Source organism: Neofelis nebulosa, chromosome 14, assembly GCF_028018385.1.
Source record: "Neofelis nebulosa isolate mNeoNeb1 chromosome 14, mNeoNeb1.pri, whole genome shotgun sequence".
NCBI lineage: Eukaryota > Metazoa > Chordata > Mammalia > Carnivora > Felidae > Neofelis > Neofelis nebulosa.
Window position 1 is genome coordinate 33386228 of NC_080795.1, and position 24522 is coordinate 33410749.

The 24522-nt window shown below is 37.9% G+C and overlaps 1 protein-coding gene across 1 annotated transcript; it reads right to left on the reverse strand.

The window, feature by feature from the left end:
- Positions 1-460: 460 nt before the first annotated feature.
- CA1 (carbonic anhydrase 1) lies at positions 461-10959 on the reverse strand. Its single transcript, XM_058698459.1, has 6 exons — positions 10523-10959; positions 9005-9123; positions 6435-6530; positions 3770-3832; positions 2264-2419; positions 461-678 (listed from the first exon to the last, which is right to left on the reverse strand). Exons 1-6 carry the CDS (start codon positions 10740-10742, stop codon positions 562-564), a joined length of 771 nt encoding a protein of 256 aa, XP_058554442.1. The 5' UTR covers positions 10743-10959; the 3' UTR covers positions 461-561.
- Between the last annotated feature and the right edge of the window lie 13563 nt (positions 10960-24522).

The following is a 24522-nucleotide window of genomic DNA, read 5'->3' on the forward strand; positions in this document are numbered from 1 at the left end:
GAACACAAATGTTGGGCTGGTATAACGATATTAAGTACAGTTGTCATCTTAGCTATATATTTGCCTTTAAGAGTAAGAAAATACATTTCTCAATATTTCATCTCAAGCTGCTCTTAGGTTATTACATTTGAGGTAAAATAATATTGCAAATAAGGCATGTAAGATTTTTGGATGTAAATGGGGTAGAAAATTAATATTAAAAAAATAGAGTACATAACAGATAAGAAAGGGATAAAATTATTTTATTGGTTCAACTAAACTGAATAAAGTGGAAAGAGATACAAGTCACTAAGAAATTATCCAATATACCTTAATTGTAATTATAAATAATTCCACAAAATAAACTTGCATTTACACACAAGTTTAACAAACTTATAGATGATTATTTGAGTTAAGCATTAAGAACAAAAATTAAAACTTTTCAGTTTTACAGATTAAATTTGCAGCTATGCTGTCTTGCTAGTATTGAAATAATTTTATTTCTTCAAAATTTGTTTTACTGGTTTGTGTCAGAAGCAGGGCAGTGTTTCTGGAAGGAGGATAAGTTCCTTCCTGATCCCGTCAGAATGAAGCTTTCACTATTCTGCCCTTCAGAGGCTGAGGTGGTCGGTTGTTGTGCTGAATGGGGACAGCTTTGTCACCTTCAACATTTGATAGAAGACTTCGGAACTGTGCCAGCTGGGAGGAAGAATAAAATATTTAAGGAATCAAAGGCTATTAAAGTTACACAAAGCACTTTATTTCCAGTATAATCAATGCACTGATATATAAAAAACTAAGTTATTGATTGCAATGACTTCACCAATTGGAAGGGTGGAAGTCAAAAATTCCTTCATATTTCTTTGAACTAGGTATTTGGTTTAAATGATCAAGGATTGACTGGATTAGAATGCCAACTTTTTCAGAGTGTCAACTGGGCTAATTGGGTCAGTGACTTTCTGCTTTTGGCCTCAGTTTCTGTAGTAAAATTACAATCACATTGACTATATTCACTGTGCTGTGCCTTTTACCCCTGTGACTTATTCACTCCAAATCTGTACCTTCCCCTCCCCTTCACCTGTTATGCCCATCTCCCACCCTTTCCCCTCTGACAGCCATCCGTTTGTTTTCAGCTTGTGTGTCCGATTCTGCTAAAAATCTAGCCTATTTAGAGTAAGTGACTTCAGCTATGGCTGAAGGCTTCTTTGTTAAGGCACAATGTGTGATAATTTATGAGTTCTCAGAATAATCACTTTCCCACTCCAAAATATATTCTTACCTTTTTCTTAAAACATCACCTTACAAAAACAAAACAAACAACAACAATAACAACAAAAAACCCCACAAAAAACCCTGTCATTTAATGTAGACAGACTTTTAAGAGTTCCACAAAAACATCAACTGGCCTATAAAACTATTGAGGCATGAAAAAAAAGTCACTGACTTCACAATTAAAAGAAAATTGCAAAAAAAGGAAATAATGATTGCAACTGAACAAGAAATTGGTGTGTCTTCAACATTTTATCGCTCCAGATTTAATAGAGGCAAAACTTTATACAGATAATGTAGTATGGAGCAGGCCCCTTAAATAGCTGATAGGAAAAATATTGAACACTATCAGCTATTTACAATGGGTTTTTGTGAAGATTAAATGGGTTAATACACATAAAGTTCTTAGAATGTTGCTTGGCATGTAGTATATGTTATCAGTAGGCTACATACATTGCCTGTCCTATAGGTTTGTTCTGAGAATTGGCTGACAAAACATGTATAAGGCGCCTAATGAAAGTACTTGCTCAATCAGTGGTAGTTATTATTATCATAATTATAAACAATAATTAAAGAGATATTTTTTTGGATAGTTAATAATTAAAACCTTCAAAAAAGAACAAAAAACCTTTGTCAACTCTCAAGGTATGTCTATTGTGAGCCATACTTCCTCAAAGTCTTAGTAGAATTTCCAGTGACAATCTTTTCTTTGTTTCTCAAGCTCTTAGGAAGACACTTGTCAAGGTTGGATTTTTTTTTTTTAATAAGGTCAAAAAGATAGTAGGAGTTCAGAATCTCATATTTTTTTCTGTATAAAGTAGAAAACAGTATTATAACACACATTTCTGTTTAATTATTCAATAGATCTAAGTCAGAAATGAATCTTTTTCACTGGGAGTGGAAAACATACTCCTCAAAAATCTATTTGAAATCATAATGTCCACCTTACTATGAATTGAAGTGATATTCCTGCTTTGCACTCCTAAGTCCCACTCTTTCACCTTTTATACTCTACCTGTTCTGGGCTGATACCAATGCTCTCCTTACAGATGATCCAGATTACACTCTCATAAAGAGGAGGATGAGTCAGAGAGCCAAAGTAGGTCCAGTAATCCAGGGATGAAGGAAGGAGAGTAGAGGGGTCAAAATTTGTGAATGGGGCTCGTTTGCCCTGGAAGGAAAAGAAATGTATCATTATACCATGATTTAAAATACTTACAGCATATACATATATGGTATCTATGTTATATAATTTTGGTATATATATTGTCTTGATATTTTAGCTGAAAATTTAATTTTCCTACTATATAGTATACACTGGTGTGTTTGTAGATATAAACAATAAAAGTAATAGACTGAAAAATTGCTACACTGGCATTTTGGCCAAGCAATCTTCTTTCCTCATTTGGCTGAACATAAACAAATGTTAAGAAGTTTTAAAACAATCTATACTCTCTAGAAGATATTTCACTTCCAGAATAAAACATTTATTGTTTCTTTAAAAAAATTTGTTTTGTTTATTTATTTTTGAGAGAGAGGGAGAAAGAGAGAGAGAGAGAGAGAGAGAGAGAGACCGAGTATAAGCAGGGGTTGGGGAGGGGCGAGAAGCAGAAGCAGGCTCTAGGCTCTGAGCTGTCAGCACAGAGCCTGACATGGGGCTCGAACCCACAAATTGTGAGATCATGACCTGAGCCAAGGTCAGATGCTTAACTGACTGAGCCACCCAGGTGCCCCAAACATTTACTGTTTCTTTAGGAATGATGCCAGAAACTGTTCCAGTGACAAAACTATTTATTGATGTGCAAACTAGTTATGTTTTAGCCTTATTCTATTTATTCCTATTTCTGTTTTAGTTGTTTATTAATGGCTTGTTAATGGTATCTCAAAAAAATACCCCTAACTCCTGCATTTTTGTACTGCTAAAGAAATAGAGACATTTTTCTTCATGAAATGGGAAAAAAATCACATTTTAGTTGGATATAGTTTTTAAAGAAAATTTGAATGGCTATGAAACTTCTTCTTCTATAGGCTTCATCCTGCTGAAATAGATAATAATTGTGAAAAAGAAAAAAACAAAACAAATACCTGAGTCAGAGACCTCAGAAGCAAGCAATATCCAAGTAGTACCTTGATTTTCAGACTGGTAACTTTTGCTTTAGGCTTCCTATTCCCCACTTCAAATATGTAAATGATTTCAGTAGTTCTGTGGATTCTTGTTCTCAGATTTAAATGTTTTCATTTATTTATTTATCTTTTAAAGTTTTTTTTTTTTTTGAGAGAGAGAGAGAAAGAGAAAGAGAAAATGTGTACATGCGCAGGTGTGCTTAAGCAGGGGAAGAGCAGAAAGAGAATCCCACAGAGGCTCTGCGCTCTCAGCATGGAGCCCGATGCAGGGCTTGATCCCCCAGGAATTGTGAGATCATAACCTGAGCTGAAATGAAGAGTCAGTCGCTTAACTGATTGAGGCATCCAGGGGCCCCTCTTGTTCTCTGATTTAAACTAATGTGTTTAGTCTATTTACCTTGGTTTTAACTGCGTTTAGGGCATCAAGTACTTTCTGCAGTCGTGGGTTGGCCTTATCAACCTGGAGATTTAAAAAAAAATGTGTGTTAGAAATTATTATTAAGTGAACCTATGTTTGGCTATTGTTTTTTTCAATTGGAAACCGTAACTGAAGAAAGGTAAGATATTTTCTCTCTGCTTTAGGAGAGGGAATTTTGTTGGTTGTATGTCCTTGCGGGCCCTTGTGCTCTGTAAGTTGTTCATAATGTGTAACCGCTGTCAACCTAAAAACAAGAAACCAGCTCAAGAGGTAAAGTGTTTACTTGAGATCAAAGAATTACAATTCAGGGCACACAGATTGAGGTAGAAACCCAAATAGCGTTCTAATTACAGGACATAGACTCATTTATGGAAGAGAAGGATGATCATGTCAGTAGTTTGTTTGTTTGTTTGTTTGTTTTTTGTTTTTTTACATTTTTGTTTTTATTTTTTTATTTTGAGAGAGAGAGAGAGAGAGAGAGAGTGGAAGGGGCAAAGAGAGAGTCCATGCTGTCAGCACAGAGCCCGGCTGAGGGTTCAAACTCACAAACTTTGAGATCATGACCTGAGCCCAAACCAAGAGTCAGACACTTAACCAACTGAGCCACCCAGGCACCCCCATGTAAATAGTTTTTGAGGAGTTCATTGGTGCTGACAAGCAGGGTGAGATTTGTACTTCACAGATTTGTCAGGTGAAGTGGTCACTACGTAAAAGTTCACTTTTTTTAGTTCTCTCAAATAGGATATTCTTGTTCTTGTGGATTTCTTGGAATATTGGTGGTTTGGCCCAGTTCTAAGGTTCAAAAAGCAGGATGTGCAAGGCAGCTCTGAAATGGCCACTATATCTCCGTTGTAAATGGCTCTGTGTATGTCATTTTTTCACACCACAGATGAAGTGGAAAACAAAACCTTGGTTTTAATTTAATATGGACAAGATGTTCAGGGATATACAAGACAAAATCCAGGAATTTAGCAAAACTGTGATACAAAACACAACCTCTTACTTTTGGCTTGTTTTATTAGTTATAATGAGTACAATGCATGGCATGTTGTAAGTGCTCAAGAAAGGTTAACTAAAATTGCTATAATCCCAAAAGTTAGCTACCTGTGATGTTTATAATAAGACATATGTTTAGGACACAGAGCTCCTAAAATCCTTGGAATTTGCTAAGTGATGACAGTGATAAAGGTGTCTTTTGTTATGTTAATTAGGGGACTTCTAGACTGAATCTGAAGGTGAGGGCTGGTTGCCAGGAGAAACAAACAGGGGATTAGAGGGTTGGACCTTTCAATTCTACCCTCAGACCTCTAAGGACAGGAGAGGGGACAGGGCTAGAGCTTGAATCAATTGCCAATGGCCAATGATTTAATCAATTGTGCCTAAATAATGAAGCTCCTATAAAAACCCAAAAGGACTGGGTTCAGAGAGTTTCCAGATTGGTGAATTAAAGGAGATACAGGTAAATCAGTGTGCCTGGGCAGTGCACGGAAGCTCTTTGCTTTTCCCCATACCTAGCCCTATGCATCTTTTCTATCTGGCTAGTCCTGGGTTATACCCTTGTATAATTAACCAGTAATCTACTAAGTAAAATATTGCTCTGAGTTCTGTGAGCTGTGCTAGCAAATTAAGCAAGCCTCTTTGAACCCAAGGAAGAGGTCATGGGAATCTCTGATTTATAACCAGTCAGTCAGAAGCACAGGTAACAACCATCTGGACTTGAGGACTGACATTTGAAGTGGGGCAGGGGGACTTGTAATCTTGCAAGTCTGAACCCTTAACCTGTGGAACCTGATGCTATCTCTGGGTAGATAGTGTTAGAATTGAATTCCTGGACACCCTGCTGGTGCCCAAGAATTGCTTGTTAGAGGTGTGGGGGGAACCTGTCACATTGGAATTTGGTGAGCAGAACCCAAAAGATCCTAGTATATCCAATTTAATAATAACTTCCCTATAGGACTTTTCAGGGACTCTCCTATAGAGGGTTTCAGCAACATATGCCATTTTATTTTATTTTATTTTATTTTATTTTATTTTATTTTATTTTATTAACTATTTATTTTGAGAGAGAGTGAGCAAGTGGAGGAGGGGCAGGGGGGAGAGAGAATCCCAAGCAGGCTCTGTGCTGTTAGAGCAGAGCCCAATGGGGGCGGGGGTGGGGGGGTGGGGGGGTGGGGAGGTGCTGATCTCACAAACTCTGGGATCATTACATGAGCTGAAATCAATAGTCAGATGCTTAACTGAGCCACCCAAGTGTCCCAACATCTGACATTTTAAATATTAATATTATTATTATGGGACAATAATCCTCTTAGTATTTTTTTTTTTTTCTGATGATACATTAAATTGATAAATTCCTGAACCTATGAAGTAGAAGTTTAGAGGAAAAGAAATTTAGAAAAGCTGGAAAATAGAAATTCCACCCTCCTCCAATATCTTCCCATGTTAGCCCTACCTGGAACTTAATTCTCTCAAAAAAGGGAAAAAACCAAGAGAAAACAAAGCAACAAAGTATTCGAGAACTGTTTGCTCACCTGTAGCCATTAGTAGAATGGAAAATTTTAAAAAGAAAGACTCAGATATCTTTTTGCCTTATTTTATACTTTTTTGATGTAAGAAATTGTGTTAACCAAGCTCTTTAACTCACCTTCATCAAAACACCAATAATTGCCAAACCATCAGCCTGTGAGGCAGCTTCAGCAAAGCTGGAGTATTTTGCAGAATTCCAGTGAACTATGTGAAGCTAAAAATGATAATGTGGTCAATTAGTTATTTATACTTCTGTGAAGACAAAAAGTTATAAATTAACTTGTTAATATATGAAGATGTACTGTTGACTTAAATAACATTTATGTGAACCTTTATCCAGTGGATAAAAGGGCTATATTCTCACTCTTAAGAAGGGTTATGTACATTGAATAGAGTGGGCAATTTGCAATTTCCAGGGAAATAGTAAAATTTCTTTTCCCCTAATATTATAATTATTCAATATTATTTCTTTTAAAAAAATTGCTTTGGTATAAAAAGATCAGGAATTTGAACTGACTAGTTTTAAACACAGTTGAAATAATTTCTGTCATGTGAGATACTTTTTAGTAACTTTATGGGTAGGGGTTCCTGGACAATCTAGGAGTCTTGGCCAAGAACACATTCTCTTGAGCATATGTAGGCTCCTCTCAAATCATTATCTCTAGCCTAACCTCTCTGTGGAACTCTAGATCTGAATATCCAATATGTATGTATGTCACCTTGATATCTTCTTGGTATTTCCACATTGGTGTCTAATAATATCTCAAACTTAACATGGCCAGAGTATAACTCTTGATTTTTTCCTTGCCAAAACTGTTTCATTTTCCCAGCTTTGGAAAAGGTACCATCATCTACCTAATTGCTCAATCAAAAAGTACCACAGTTACCATTAATTTCTTGCTCCCCGCCCCCATCAATAGCCCTCTTTCAGCAAGCACATCTCATAGATAATACCTCTTCACTTGGTTCACAGCTTTGCATTAGCTGCTGATTTTGTCTGGAATGTCCATAATCTGTCAATGGAAACCTTTTGTCTTGAATTAGGGCTGAACACAAATGCCACTACTGAAAGAATTCTTTTATGACCTCCTAACATAAAGTGATCATCTGGTCAATCATCACTTTCAATTAACTAGTTCTCTCCATACCACCTATTTAATTTCTGTCTTCTCTTGCTCTCTGGTTCTTGCTTCTCTCTCCCCTCCTCCTCTCTCCCCTCCTCCATCTCTCCCCTCCAACTCCTGCTCTCCCTCCCTCCCTCCCTCCCTCCTTTCCTCAATCACATGTGGAATTTTGTGGCTAAGTGCCTCTCATCTCTAGCCTGGATTATTTTCATTTTTCTTAAATTAGATGAGAGAATCACTGATTTAGATTTCTTAGATACAGCCAGATACCCATCTAAAAAGATAGTATTAATTTAGGCTCCGAGTCCATTTAATTTTAGTCTACTTTTTTTGAGGGAGAAATGGGAAGAAACATTTAATAGGTTTCTGTAGTATTAAAAGTTATTAGCCAAGCTTTACAATGTAACGTAAAGCCAGTTATATGTGTATATAATTCCCAAAACTTCTATCAAAATAATAAAAGCACATACCCTGTAACCTAGTAATCCCTCCTATAAAAAAAAAATCTGCCCCACTGATGTGTTTTCACTGGGGTATAAGGTATACGTATTTGTTGCAGCATATTTTGGTAAAAGTCAAAAACCAATGGAACGAAAAGCAAACGGCATTGCAATTGTCCATCAGGGCGGGGGGTGGGGGGCGGGGCAGTTACATAAATTCTGACGTATTTATACAATGAAATACTATACAAACATTAAAAGAATGAGGTAGAATTAACTCTACTGACTTGGAAAAAAATGATTATGATAAATTGGTAAGTAGAAAAAGTTGCAAAACTATTTGTATTACAAATTCACTTTGTAAAAGTAAAATAAAAAGTCAACCTGTATATATGGGAGAATATATATATATATATATATATATATATATATATATATTACATTTATGTATTATATTAATACATATAAAGAACAGAAGTTCTTCTTTTTCAATCTCCCAGATGCTCTGTTGACAGTTTGATGCAAATATTCTTGATTTTTCTATGTATATACAGACGAAGAGTCTTGAAATGGATCACAGACTTCTGTGTGAGGGCAAGTCAAGAGGGTGGAGGGTGGTGGCCTACAGCAGGAGCCCTCAGGCCCTCACTTAGGCGTATGTTATTCTTTGTATACATTCCTATGGTTAAACTTGCACTCTTAGTAGAGTCTTATTGAAGTGTTCCAGCCTGGCTACACCTATGCCACTGGTGTGTCCAAACTTGAACATTTGAATTAGAAGCAAATGGTGTGGTCAGCTTAGAGTCAGAGCTTTAAAGGAGAGCAGTGTCTCCTCTTGATGCTGTTGTCAAGGTAACAGTTTTTAAGGCATTCTGAAGAGAAAGATGCTTCTTGGGCTCAGGAGCTCAACTCCAAGTTCAGCTACCTTTTTCACATGCAAAATTTCCTTCTATTGCCAAACTCAGTACGTGCCTGTTTGATTTTAAAGGGGCTTGGGAATTCTCCTATAGAGACCAGAATGCTCATTCCTTTGGAGCTATTATAATGGTGTCTTATATAGTAAAGCAGCTGCTTCTGAGAGTAATTCTCAGTGTAATTATGTCTCAGTTACTAAGTTACATTACCTCTCCAGAATATTTGACTCCATCCACTGTGTGTTCAGAACCATAGTCATTTGTGCGGCCCCAGTGAAAATGGAACTGACTGAGCCTATAGCTTTCAGAAAGAGGACCACCTCTCAGCACTAGAAGAAAAAGGGAACTACTATTAGTTTTATGATCATAAGCTCCTGCTTATCTTTGCATTTAATATAATCCCACACGAAAATGGATTGAGTAGAACTAAAAACAAACGCTGGTGCCAAAGGCATTTTCTTGTTGGATTTTTTCCCACATCCACGATGATGGCATTCATATGTATGGTGCATCCCTGACCATTGCATTGAGTTATATACAATTCTCAGCCCATCAGCTGTAATTTTACCTTTTTCTGCTGCCAAGAAAGTATATTGGAAGGTGGGTGAATTATAAGGATTTCCTCGAACCTGCTTTAATTTGCAAGTTTATTCATTCATTCTTTCAACAAAGACTATATAGGAAGTATGCATTAAGATCTTTAGTAATTTATTTTGAGTAACAAATTACTCATCACATACTTTTTACTAGTCAAAACACAACAGTGTATCTTGACAGCTTTGTTTGAGAATGCCTGTCCAGGGACCGAAAGAAAGTGCTAGGGGGTCAGTGAGGTCACTTTAAAAATTTTAACATTGAATGACTATGTCGTTTTTAGAGAGTCTACACAATCATATGACTAATTAAACACACATAACATCAGATCTCATATAATACAACAATGGACATAGCCCCAAGGTGATTAAAATTTAGGGTCAGAACCTTGCAGGAAAGTGCTAAAACAAGTCTTGCTTTTTGTCAGTAGAATTGTCTTATGAAATTGCCATTCGATAGTTATTCAAGAAACATTTATGAGAATCTTACCATGTAGCAGGAAATGTGCCAGATTCTGGGGTATGAAGATAATTCAGTGACTACAGCATAGAAGTGGAGGGTGGGGGCAGGGGGGGGGGGGAGATCGACAAGTGCATTTAAGCACTGAATAAATCTTGCAAGATTTATGTAAGACTTACATTCTTACTGGTACCCGAGAACTTCACAACAACAGAGCTATTTTTCTGGCGGTAAAAAATAAATACATTCTTCACTCCGTTTCTCTTTCCTACTGTGCTCCTCTGTCCTCATTCCAATTAGAGAATATTTGCCTTTTCAGTTTCATGTTCTATATTCTATATTCATTATGATGGTTCATTAAACCTTCTTGGGAAAAAATACTGTTTATTTAGAGAGTGTGAAGTGAGTGCAAAGATTCTAGAGACCAGAAGAGATGGGCTGGTGTCATGGAAGAGAAGGGCTGAAAGAAGACAGAACTGGGGGTTCCAACATTCATCTTTACCACTTGGGAGTTTTCCAGAAGTCCAAGATGCTTCACCAGATTGCAGCCAAGTTATGTGTACTACACACATGCACAAAAGACCGAGGATGGTGTTTGTGTTTCTTAAAGTCCTATTGTTTAATTTGTCCCAGAAGAGTTAAAGAAAACATAACCAGAAGGATCTTTTGGCTCACCTGATCGGTTATCATTGTCCTCAAAGCTTACATGGAAAGAATGTCCCACGTTGATAATTTCTTTGGCTGTGGCTGGATTGTAGGAGACACTGATAGGTTTAAGAGAGGTGTCACGTTTGGTTTCACTGGTTTTAATGTCAATGGGAGATTGGTTATTTCCGTTTGCAATAGGGTACAGCTTGCCCCATTGTTCAGGACCTAGCAAGGTAAACACATGCATACAATCATCACGTGTCTGATTCCAAGTTTTAGGAGGATAACTAGTTCTCTGCTTATTAGACTAGGATTAATTCTGGTATCTTAAATGATATTATGTCTAACTTAATGAAAATTCAACATTTAAGAATGCTCCTTTTCTATACTATCCTATGAAATAGTGTATTTGTCAGCACCACAATAAATATTTTACAATTAGCACTAGATTTCTAAAATACAGATGAGAGAGAGAGAGATTGAGAAAGAGGAAGAGACAGAGAACACATTTTATAGACAACCATGTCCCAAAGGACAACTGTTAAGGGTACATACAAAGTTATTATAATTATTCAAGTCAGGCAATTCAAACTGTTAACCTAGGACTGTACAGCTATTTTATTTATATTTATATTTATTTACTTTTTAAAAAATGCACAATATCTCTTTTACTGGAAAAGGCAATGAGCTAGTATTTTGTTCTACATGAACAGAAGAACTCTTACCATTGTGGTCATCATATCCCCAGTCAGAACTCGCCATGTTCTTCTACTTGGTTTTCTTTTCTGCAAACAAAGGTAATTCCTGGAATAACTGACTGCAAGTAAGCATGCAGGAAACAGTGGAAACCACCTCGTGTGGGTTTTTATAGAAACTTCTCTGCCCTTAATAGGCCACTATGTCATCATCTCTGCCTATCAGGAAATATAGATAAGTAAAAAATAAAAATAAAAAAAGATATTATAAAAAAAAGCCCACAAAGGTCAGATCAGTTTCAATTGTTTATTTTCTTATATTGTAAGAGCGAAATATCTAAGTCATAGGTTTTATAAAACCAGCCCCATTTCTCTCATGTTAGTAGAGATATAGCTAAATATTTTCATATATGAGTTGTTGGGTTTCCTAAATTAAAAATGGATTTGTGCACTTGATATTTCCAATTATACCTTTGCTGGATACTTAAGTAATACTACAAATGGTAAGGAGAATAATTCACATGTTTATAGGATGGTTGCAACTAGTATCATGATGTTAATTTATTTTTTTTTTATTTTTTATTTTTTTAAATTTTTTTTTCAACGTTTTTTATTTATTTTTGGGACAGAGAGAGACAGAGCATGAACGGGGGAGGGGCAGAGAGAGAGGGAGACACAGAATCGGAAACAGGCTCCAGGCTCCGAGCCATCAGCCCAGAGCCTGACGCGGGGCTCGAACTCACGGACCGCGAGATCGTGACCTGGCTGAAGTCGGACGCTTAACCGACTGCGCCACCCAGGCGCCCCATGATGTTAATTTAAAATCAGATAACAAAATTACTGATCATTTATAATATATGCTATCTATGAAATACATTTCACAGACACACAGGATTAGAAAAAAGTCCTTTGTTTTAAAGCAATATTGTAATTCATAAGTGGAGACAATTTTATTGATATTGAAATTCCACACAGCTCGTATTTATTTTACACATCAAATTCAGTTCTACTGGAATAGAAACTATTCTTTTATATGCTTCTATACAATTTATAAAGCAATTTCACCACTACCATATGCACAAAAATCCTACCGAGTAAGAGTTATCATTTTGTAGCTGAGAGATATTGAGACTTCACCAAAACTAGCAAGAAGTCAAGAAGCCAGGCTTCAGCCACAAGTCCAGTTGCTTTTTTCACTATACCCTATGTGAAACCTATGCGACCTATGAGGTGGGTGATCCCTTAATTCTCCTCTTACATCTACAGTTCTCTTACACCCAATTTAAGCCTGAACCAAGATAAGAATTGCCACCTGTTGAGTGACAAGAAGATATATGGAACCTTTCAAGCAGGCAAAGAAAACCAATTAGGAAGTATCAGACTCTGGCTGGGTCCATGTAACCAAGACTCTGAACACACTCAAAGGAAATACAACCAGAAAAATCAGCTTTCACAGTAATGCTTTTTCATGTCATGGTAGTTATTATCTCCTTTCACACTGTCGAATTGTCTGAGGTACCTGGGTTCCTTGAAGGGAGAGGAGGGTCAGGCACAATTATTAGCTAGTTTGACTAGAGAGACATATTGTTTGTCCCTTTTTGACTAATAATGGCCAACTGCCTCAGATACAGTGGGGACTATGGCTCATGAACAGAGTAGGGAGAGGTCCAAGCCTCCATTCTATGCTCTGGTGGGCAGAAGGAACTATTATGTAAAGGGAACATTTTTTTTAAGGTACCATTTTTTGAGGGCCCAGTATGTCTCAACTGCTGTGTTGGAAACCTTACCTGCGTTAATTCATTTAAACCTCACAGCAACCAAATTAGGCATTAAGATCTGTGTTCTGCATAAGAAGAAGGCTTCACAGAGGTGAAGATACCTCCTATGGTTACAGAAGCTTTTAAGTGGCTACTTACATCCTGTAAGTCTAGAGTTTAAATCTAGATCTAACTCCAAAGCTTATACTCCTTCTTAAACTTCCGTTGTCAATAAATGCCCACAGACTTCCACTTGATTCTGTTTTCTGGAGGATTGGATTAGTTGATCTGTTCTGGTCTGGCTCAAGATGACCAATAGTCAGACTTGATTGTTGCACTTACTTCATTCCAGACTTGGTGTCTCAGGTTGGCCAAAAGTTCATGCAGTGATAGAAGGTACTCTTTGCCTTGTACTTGCTTCCCAATATTTGCTATTTTGCTAAAAATAAGTAAACACAGAACTATTTTAATTAACATATTTGAAAAACATATTTGAAGAAGACGACCTCTTTTCATTATATGGTTATGTGATGATTCATCACACGAGTATTTTAACATTCAATATGGGATGGTAATTCATTTAAAGTTTTTGGCACACGATTACTTCAAGCCCTAACTATTATGACCTTTTATTCCATTACATACCTGGGTGTGTTTGTGTACTCCCACAAGCAGAAAACTATATAGAGAAAGGATGTAAAATTTAATGAGTACCTATGGTTTGAGTCCCAACACCCCACCTATTTACTTTTATTCTCTTTTTTCTGCTTACAAACTTTGCCTCTTTCAGCTTAATATCTCTACTCAGTCCAAGATGTCTCATTTTGCACACTTCTCTTTGACCTATAGCCTCCCCACCGCCACTGCCTTTCCTGTTCCAGGGCTGTGATCTTTGGACTACTTTTGCATACCAAGGAGCTCAATCTACACAGCTCTGCTCTTCTAAAATAACACTTTATTTCCTAAGGCCATCAAATATTGAAGAGGACTATTTTTCCTGATAAAATATTCCAAATAAGTCTAAATGTACTTGAAAATGAATCAGGAGCAACGAGGCTGATGGAAATTTTTTTTTTAATGTTTATTTATTTTTGAGACAGAGACAGAGAGACAGAGTGAGAGCGGGGGAGGGGCAGAGAGCAAGGGAGACACAGAATCCAAAGCAGGCTCCAGGCTCTGAGCTGTCAGCCCACCATGGGGCTCAAACTCACAAACCGCGAGATCGTGACCTGAGCTGAAGTCAGATGCTTAACCGACTGAGCCACCCAGGTGCTCTGAAAAATCTATTTTTTTTAGAAGTAATGCAAAAATATGTAAGTAATTCTGGGAAAGAATTGCTTAACTCATAACATTAGGAAGTACCAAGTTATGTCTCAATTATATCTCAATAAATTACTGGGAAAACCAAAAATAAAAAAGATTTTAGCTCTTTGGAGATTTTTAAATGTTGAAAGCATGATGAACAGAAGGTTTAACTTTAATAATTACATTGGTTCAATTGGCAAATTTTATGAAAACGTACTCATGGGCTGAGGGGAAGAAAAGAAAGATTTCCTTCATTACCTTATGAAATGGAATTTCAGAGGCTGAATATTACAGAAAAAAATTTAAAGATGAAATGTCGATTATCCTAAGGGGAAGCCCATTATCCTAAGGTGGCCCACCCTTAAACTATATACCACAATTTTATCTCTTGACCTTCATAATAAGTAAATTCCTGCCACAAACATACAGAAATAGCGAGAGTGCTAGCAGATTGAGTGCTATTGGGAGAAATGTTTCCCGGGGCCCTCGTGCCAGGGGGCGGTGGGCTGGCTAGAAGACTATTCAAGGAGAGGCACCAGGATTGGAGTCCCTTTCTGGTTACCTCAAAAGCCCGTGTGTGCTTCCTCTTCTCTATACTACCACGTTTTTAACAGGCTGTCTATAAAACATTTGCTTTAAAGTTAGTTAATATTTATTGAGTAACATCAGTTAACTTTGCTGAAGATTTTTCAGTGTCCTGAAATGTTTTTCAAAAAAGCAGCAACTTCTCCTCAGTGTTTTACAAAATTTGGAAACCATAATTAGCTGAGTTTATATTATATTTAAAAGTCTTAGAATTTCTATTTGAGCTTTTATCTTCTGGTTTCCTAAAGGGACATTTTCCTCTGGTTGCTCCTTTAACATTTTAAAATTAAAAACATGAACTCTTCTGTAGGTGAAGAATGACGGTGAGTCTCAAACTTAAGTCTGTAATTAAAAAATAATCCTCTGGTCCAGAAGGAAGGGAAAATGGGAGGGAGGGCTGTGCCTAGTTATGGTAGAGATCTGCTAAATGCCACTGGAAAGAAATTCCGAAAGGAAATAGCTGTTCTACAATATTTAGAGCTCCATAAGAATAAGTGGCTTCCCTGGGACTCCTACTTTCCCCCAAATAAGGAAACACAATTAAAATTTTTTAACATAGTTAAAATCAAGTGTCATTTTTAACCATTATATCTGGCATGACTTGGGGGCACCTGGATGGTTCAGTCAGTTAAAAGTTAAGCCTCTGACTCTTGATTTCAGTTCAGGTCATGATCTCAGGGTTGTGAGATTAAGCCCCCTGTCAGGCTCTGTGCTGTCAGCATGGATTCTCTCTTCCTCTCTTTCTGCTCCTTCTTCATGAACCCTCTCTCTCCCTCAATAAATGAATTAACTAAAAAAAAAACTTGCATGACTCTCACATTGCTCCCTAACTTCCCTGCCCTGCCAGAAGTGGTACCGTACAGGGTGGCAAAATAAGCCTTCAGTCTAGTGGAGAAGAGGGTGATGGAAAATGGGGATATTAGCTCAGACATTTCTGCAGTAAGACAACTGGAAATTCTGATACATTGATTTATTTATTATTTTTAAAATGTTTATTTATTTTTGAGAGAGAGAGAGAGAGAGACAGACAGAAACCGAAGCACAGTCTCCATCAGCACAGAGACCAACACAAGACTCGAACCCACGAACCATGAGATATGACCTGAGCTGAAGTCAGACACTTAACAGACTGAGCCACCCAGGTGCCCCAATCTTTCTCTTCTCTTGAAGGAGATGTCTTACCACCTTTATTCTTCCCAGTGCATGTCTTTATCTTCATCCATACTAAGTTTGTTCCTACTTAAAAGCCATTGCACTTGCTGTCCCCTCTGTCTGGATTGCTCTGTATCTAGACTTTTGCACAATATCCCCTCCTCAGACACAATTTTCCTGACCTCCAAATCCAATATATCTCCCCTCTTCCCAGTCTGTTGCATCATTCTGTCTTATTTCTTTCATAGCATATTTGTTGCAGCCTGACATTCATTGTTTGCATTCTGAAATTAATTTTATTAATAAATAAATAAGTTTATTTATTTACTTGCTTAATGTCTATAACCATCTCTATAATGGCATAGGACTTTATTTTTTTCTTTTTCTTTTTCTTTTTAAACTCACTGAGTTCACTTACAGTGTGCCTGGAAAACAGTGGTACTCAATAATATTTCACTGAAGTGAAAAGAGAATGATTAAATGGTCATTTTAACTTCAATGATTGTATTTTTATAAAGACTTAGAAGGGCAGAATGCTTAGCAGGGACTGTGCCTACCGAAATGCACAGATATGAACTAGGGGTATGTGCCACTCCACTCATGTTCATATCTGGAACTAAGGAAAAAGAGCCTTTCCCCTTTCATTTCTGTTAATGGGAGGAATTAAGTGTCCCGTCTGTGTCTGTCAGTCATTGCCGGGAGAGTGATAATGTTGGTCTTTATAAGTGTCAAATTTTTTGACACTCTATAAGTGTCAAAACTTAACTCTTCAAATGCGGTTTGAATTTTTGACACATAAATTTCAAAGATCCATACTCTCTTGGTTTTTATTACTGTAACTAAAGAAAAAACTTTCAACCTCATATTTCCTGTCTTAGAACGTATTGTTGAATGCAATTTTTTAATGCACTAATGAATATCTTTTATTAACAACTAAGTCAACTCTCTCAATAGGTAACTATTTTAATTCACAGCACAGAGGCGTTTATAATTTCCTACAATTTCATGTTTTTAAAAATTTTGGGGGGGGTGCGCCTGGGTGGCTCAGTTGGTTAAGTGTCCGACTTCGGCTCAGGTCATGATCTCGAAGTTCCTGGGTTGAAGCCCTGCATCAGGCTCTGTGCTGACAGCTTGGAGCCTGGAGCCTGCTTCGGATTCTGTGTTTCCCTCTCTCTCTGCCTCTCCCCCACCCATGCTCTGTCTACCCTTTCTGTCAAAAATAAATAAACATCAAAAAAATTTTTTTTAATAAAAAAATTTAAAAAACTTTTTTTAATGTTTATTTTTGAGAGAGAGAGAGAGAAACAGAGACAGAGACAGAGCATGAGCTGGGGAGGGCCTGAGAGAGAGGGAGACACAGAATCTGAAGCAGGCTGCGGGACTTGAACTCACAAGCCACGAGATCATGAGCCGAAGTTGGATGCTTAACTGACTGAGCCACCCAGGCGTCTCTACAATTTCATGTTTTTAAAACCATTAAATTTTAAATACATCTAGTTGACTCTCATGCTTATTGGAATTACTGGTTGGAAAGATATACTGTATACGCTAAGAACACAGGCTTGTGCACTTTTAAGCTAATGGTTAAGAAGCTCTTTTATTGCATGAATGGTAACCTGAGAAGGTTAATGGTACCACCCTTATATTTATTTTTGTAACCAACAAAATACTATTTGTATCTTATCTCTTATAACTATTTGGGGGAATTGATGAGCCCTTCTACAACAGATGACATATTAAGCAATATTTTTCACCTAAAAATAAAATAACATGAACGATGCTTTGTAAACCATACAATATCATACAAATATAAATGATGAACTTCAGCCTCAAAAATAAAGTTTGATTTTAACTCTCAGGTCAATACATGATTAACTAAAATAAAGTAGTACAAGTGATTGCATGTGGCCTGAAATTCAAACAATTGCATAACAGAAATCTGTTTGTCACAGATTAAAGTAAATGCTACAGGTGAAAGAAGATAAGTTCTCAAAAGTAAATATTAAAGGAAGTGAAGGTCAGTCTTATCAGTCAGCTTGTTAAAATATCTTTCATGCAACCTTTTTTGGCTTTTAGGTCCATCTACCTAAAATTTACCCTAAGATTAAAAAAAGTTTCTGCCGACTCCCTTAACAGTTTTGTTGCCTCTCAAACTCTTTTATCAAAGATAAGGTTTTTAAAATACATTTGCAGTTGAACATTCAATTTAATGCATGCCTTTTTAAATGCAGTGTTTCTTAACGGACAGTCTGCAGGTCACTTGCCTCAGATTCATATGTGCATGAATTAAAATGCACATGTGTTTGTGTCTCAACCAATCCCTGACTTTTGTGAAATGACCTAAGCTGATTTGGATGACTAACGAGTATCAAGCTCTCTTGGGAAGTATTGGTAGGCTTTTTAGATGTATCAGGGGCCTGTGTGAATCTAGCCCAGCAACCTAATTACCAAAGATATATTTCAACGAGAACAAGTCTCTGACCAAACTTTCCAACTGTACATTCATTATTAGCAGACAGGCACAAAATAGTCACATGACTTGTCTGTAGTTTCAGGAAGGCCAGCTATAAAGGAGGTTCGGCCACCAGCACTTGGTATGAAAGACTCACTCTAAACAGGCTTCAATAACATCAGGACTGGTGTACTTTGTTGTTGGGACAGGCAGCTGGGGCTGAGTGGGGACTTAACTTACAAAGTACATCAATGGTATTCAAGGACTGGACTTGTCCACTCATATCTCTTGTTCATGTAAGAGTCATGGGTCTAGTAAAATTTCCTTAGCCAGTTCCTAATCTTGATACCACTAATCTCATGAGTACAAAATTATTTCTAACATACTATATAGTAAATAATAAGCCTTTCAGTGTTGGTTCAGTTACAAATATGCTAAGTAGTCACCTCTGAAGATGCTAGATCCTAATTAGAATGCTATTCCTATTTTTAAGCATTCCTATTAAGCATTAGATTATATGAACAAACACATTATTTATATGGAAAGAATATATAAATATAACACCGAATGAATAAAAATCTCTGCATATGAGACTTGGAATCTGTATTTAAAAAAATTTGTTTAATGTTTATTTATTTTTGAGATAGAGAGACAGAGAGCGAGTGGGGGAAGGGCAGAGATACATGGAGACAGAATCTGAAGCAAGCTCCAGGCTCTGAGCTATCAGAGCCTGACGCGGCGTTCAAACTCATGAACCATGAGATCGTGACCTGAGCTGAAATCAGACATTTAACCACCTGAGCCATCCAGGCACCCCACTGGAATCTGTATTTTTAACAAAAATTCCCAGGTGGTATTTTTAAACATACTCGGATAGTTTTACAAACACTTTTTTAAGACCCTGAATGCCATTTGCCTGACATGCCTTCTCCTGTAGGAAAAATACTGAACAGTACTAGCTACTTCATGAATTCGTCTTTTCTTCCCCCATAAGAATTCTTCAATCCTTTAATGCTTTTGTTAGTACCTAACTGCAGGAAAGGAATTCTTTTCTGAATTTTTTTTGTGATGCCCCTTTATCTGTTGGGGCAACATGCTACATACAGAGTGGTGACCTCTTATACAAGGGTTTTTGAATTAAACGCTCAGATCAGATCCATGATTAAGTAGAGACAGGTACAATAACAAAACCCCTTTCAGTAGTGGAAATATTCATTGCTGCAGGCAGCGGTTTGTCATGTTAATTCACTCTTAACTGGTCCCTGTCCTCGTAAGTCTATCAAAGAAAAGTGGCAAGAACACTGATTGAACCAGTGGTTTGCAGAATGACTCATTCAAAGGCAGAGCGCATGGAAGTACATTACAGACCCTCTTTATTGATCTAAACAGAGTGAACAAAGACACCTTATGGGGTGAAGCAATATCTACAATGCTCCTTCAGTCTCTAAAGACTTTGTTTTGCTTCATAGCTATTTTCAGGTGTTAGCATTATCTATAAAATCCTTTATCCAGGTACCTCAATTTATTTGAGTCATGCTATTTCTTTGTTGTAAACTGGGTTAATAATACTCAACTGGAAGGTTGTTTTTTTTTTTTTTAATATAATGAGGATTAGAGATAAAGCCACACAGCAGATGCACAGTAGCAGAGACAGTATTTTTTTTTTTAACTGAGTGTACTACTAATAATGGAAAACTGCATGGGCTGTGGTTAAATAGGATGGGATAGTTAGATGCTGCAGAGTTGAGGACACAGGGCTGTGTCAGAGCTCCTAAGACTTTGATTGATGAAGTATACTGGCTAATCAGCCTTGAAACCATGAGGCATAATCCTCCCTAGGGCATTATCTAAGAAATTAGTAAGGAATAAAAGGAATGATTATGGGTGCTTTTCAAGGAAGAAATTCCTTTAGAATTGCTCCCTAGAATGGGGGGTTTTACTCATATGATCTTATTTATAACGTTTAAGAAGTCTGTAAGCTGGGTAGAGAACACATTTAAGTATCCTCACTTTGAAATGAAGAAAGAGGCTCTCATGGGTGAGGAAATGAAACCATGTATCCAAACTCAGATATGAGTGTTAGAACTAGAATGTCAAGTCTTCAAACTCTGTCAAGTGTTCATCCCACAATGACAAGTTATAAAATCAAATGAACAGTAGCTTTCCTTCTATCACTTTTTAACTTCATTATTACAGGGTTCACTGATATGGTGAGTTCCCACCCCCAAACAGTCAGTGTAGTTTCCCTAAAATAGATGCCATAATGTTGTCATAGATAGGGTTTGGTTTTGTCTACAGGGGTCCAGAGTGTGATATGGGCCATCATCTCTCCTAAAAAAATGGATGCTGTGGTTTTTTGCATCTCCACAGCCAGCCTCCTTAGGCCTGTAGAACTTTCCCATACACCACCCCTCAGGCTCTTTCAATGCCCACCTTCCCTACATTTCTGTGGAGAAACCATGATTTGAATTCCCTGGTTTTCAGTATAACTGATGAATGCATATTGCCACATTTTCACAAAAATCTGCTTTATTTCTTCTAGTCCTAGGGGTGAAGGATCAGAGCACAGGGCAGAACATAATAAATCCTCCTCTCTTCTATTTCTAGAGCTGGAAGAAGAAAAAAGTAAATATATATTAAGTTCCCAACAACAAGATTTCAGAAAAGATTCCTGTCCTTTTAGCTAAAGATGAAATAGCAAGATTTTAATTAAAGTCCTTCCTGGTCCTGTCTACCTTTATACAAAAAATTACTTGGACAGTTAATTTACTTGGTAGAGGTCTTGTGTCTTATTCAGAGTTTCCTCTGTTTTTCAGGTTGCTTCAGGTAAGTGAGAGCTACCTAAATATACAACTTACACTAAGCTAACATCTAAAATGGGTTTGATTATAAGTAAGTGAAGACTTTTAAGGACCATTAAAGTCTAGCTCTTCCTTCAGCAATGATCCCCACAGGGTCTTCTCCTATGCTGAGGGCTCCTTTAGCTTCTGGACTCAGAAGAGTTTGGAGAGGCTGCTTGAACTGTGGCATGAAAGGCCTTGGGTCTCAAAACCTCAGGGTTAAGAGTGAAAAGCTGTTGAATGAAAGCCTTCTGATTGCATTCCCTTATGCCTAGTTTATGTGGTGCTGTGCTGCAATTCCTTAATATGCGATACTTGGACATTGCAGTAATAGTCCTAAATCTTTTAAGACTGCCCCGGACTCTGCCTTTCACTAGTTGGTAGAGTTCCACTTAACCTTTGTGCAAGTGCCCAAGGATTACAAACTGAGAGGATGACACGTTGGCAAGTGCCTTACTTTTCCATCATCACCCAGGAGGCAGCCGGAACCAGTCTGGTGAGAAAGAACTCCAGGAAAAACACCGCCCCAGGTTCATGTCAATAATGCTTTTAAAAATGGAGACCCACGGAATCCAGCGGGTCCTTAAGAGCCCTAGTGGCTAAGAACCAAGCTCCAGTTAGAATGAAGCTTATGAATTTAGACTTCCTAGAACAAATAGGGCTGATTGTATGCAGTGATTTGATCTGGAGAAGATGAATTCCTGGCAATGTTATCAATTCCTCCTGTTGCTAATTCCTGGGGGCGCTAGCTAGCCAGGTTTACATTCAATGTTCTTACAATGTGGTCTTTTGTTGCTCCTGTCCAGGTTCCAGAGTTCTCATGGCTCGGCTTGTCCCCCTGCAGAGTTGGACAAGATTCTACTGTGTGGTTGCTCACAGCTGGCACCAGCTGTTGCTACACTTTTCCATCCTAACGTTGCTTCTTGGTTAAGATCTTGTCTCTAGTCCTCCCCAACTTTTGATACTACATATATAAGGCCAGACTGTTGGCTGGTAAACCTGATATTGTTAGGAAAGTCTAGTGGCTCCCTCCAAAGGAGTAGTGACTGTAACATAAAGTCACTTCTGGATAGGAAGCTGACTGCCATTTATTTTGGTTACTATAATGGTTTCAAAGGAATCATTTTAACTTTAAAATAAAAGGTGACAGATAAAAGTTTACTTGAGGTTTCCAGTTCTTAAAACATAAACTTGGAGTGGTAAGGAAGAAAGGAGTCATCTTTTAGCAGCTGCTAGACATAATAAAATTTGAAGACAAGAAAGATAGGGTATCTTTTATTAGATCAGATATTAGCAGCCATGTTCTGGCATGATGAACATACCTTCTGTATGAGACGAGTATGACATACACTCAAAAAACAGCCCAGAGAGGAGAGAAATGCCAACGATAATAGATGTGACCTTTCAGTGCCTTGGCCACTGGCATTGCGCGAAGGTAATCCTAGATCCCCCATTTTTCCATTTGGATGTAGCTGAGACTGACAGGGCAGGTGTCCTGCCTAAGGCAACTGATGTATGATTTGCTTTCAGTCTTCTTCCTATTTGCCTCTTCCAAAGCGAGCTTGAAAATCCTGCCCTTTTGCTAGCTCTGCAGAGAACCCAGAGGTGAGGACCTGATGTATTATTTGTTACTTGTAAGGCTGCTATTGTACCAATGTGAAGATGGATGACAAATGGACGCACCTTAGAGGTTTTTATACTGCTATGCACTGCAGGAGGATTGAAACGCAGCTATGACGAATGACTTGAACTGCAGTGTCTAGATGAAACTAAATTGAGCACTACTTAATCCCTTCATCATAATATGAACAAAGAACAAAACAAATGGTACTCTGGCAGTCACGTGTTGCCTCAGGCACCACAATTCTGGTTGTTGAAATTAGCTGTGAGTTCATTTTGTAACTCAGTTCTTCACCTGCTGCCACTGATGTCACCAACCTGTCTTATTAAACATCAGGGCTGCCCCTCAGATCATTCAACCCAACTCCATGGACAGATGGAGAAAGTTTGCTGGGAACTCAGTGACCATGGCTTCTTAGGGGATAAAACCGGGATAAATGTGGGAGAGAAGAAAACCACATTCTGCCCCCATACATGTTACCAAGCAGCACTTGTAGAATCCTCCCTCTCTCTTTTATTTGTCCCCAGCAGGAAAAATGTTTAAAAGCAGTCTAGGAGGAATGTCATCCTTCTAGTCTGCAGTGGTCATGTGTGAACCTATCTTTTCTGGAAACTGAACTCTGTTTCTGTTGTCCAGCTTGAGTCAGACCTACACCTGTATGCTTGGTTTCAGTTCTGTCTGGTGCCATCCAGAGCAGCTTAGCTCCCTGGACCTCAGCCCCAGTCCTCCCACCTGGACTCTGAGCTTTCCTTTGACTTGAGTGTTGGTGTTCCAAGCACTGCTGCCTTGGGACTCCTGCTTCTGCTCTGCACATCCCTGCCTGCCATCTCAGTCCCCCTTCTAGCCCAGGATCCTCTTATTTTACCCAGATCAACCATTAGTTGGGTTCAAGTTCAGGTGACCAGAGGCTGTCTGGAGACCCAAGCAACAGGAGAAAACACAAGTTGGCATGAGCCAGAAACAAAGGCCAGTGTGAACTCCCCAGTAATCAAAAGTGTGAAGAAAAATATCTTGCCTAGATGAGAAAAAAGTGTAGGTAAGAAGAACATGAGCCATTAATTATGTGCCACACTAATGACTAACACGAGGCTATGCCCTTGTAACTCTGCTGACTCAGGGATCATTTGCATTTTGGCTTTCTCCACATCGTGAAACTTATTTATGAATATTTTTATTTATAACTTTAATTTTTGAGCGTAATATGTTCATGTGGTTCTAAATTCAAAGATATAAAAGAGTACAACAACAAAAAAATCCTCTTCCCATTCTCTATCCCAGAGAGAACAAAAATTATCAATTTCTTTCACACTCTTCTAGAGATATTCGATGCAGATATGGGGAAATAATTGCATATATTTTCTATTTTTTTTAAGAATACAAATAACGGGGGTGCCTGGGTGGCTCAATTGGTTAGCGTCCAACTTTGGCTCAGGTCATGATCTTGCGGTCCATGAATTCGAGCCCTGCATCAGGCTCTGTGCTGACAGCTCAGAGCCTGGAGCCTGCTTCGGATTCTGTTGTCTCCCTCTCTCTCTGCCCTTCCTCATCTTGTGCTCTGTCTATCTGTCTCTGTCTCAAAAATAAGTAAACATTTAAAAATTAAAAAAAAAAAGGAATACG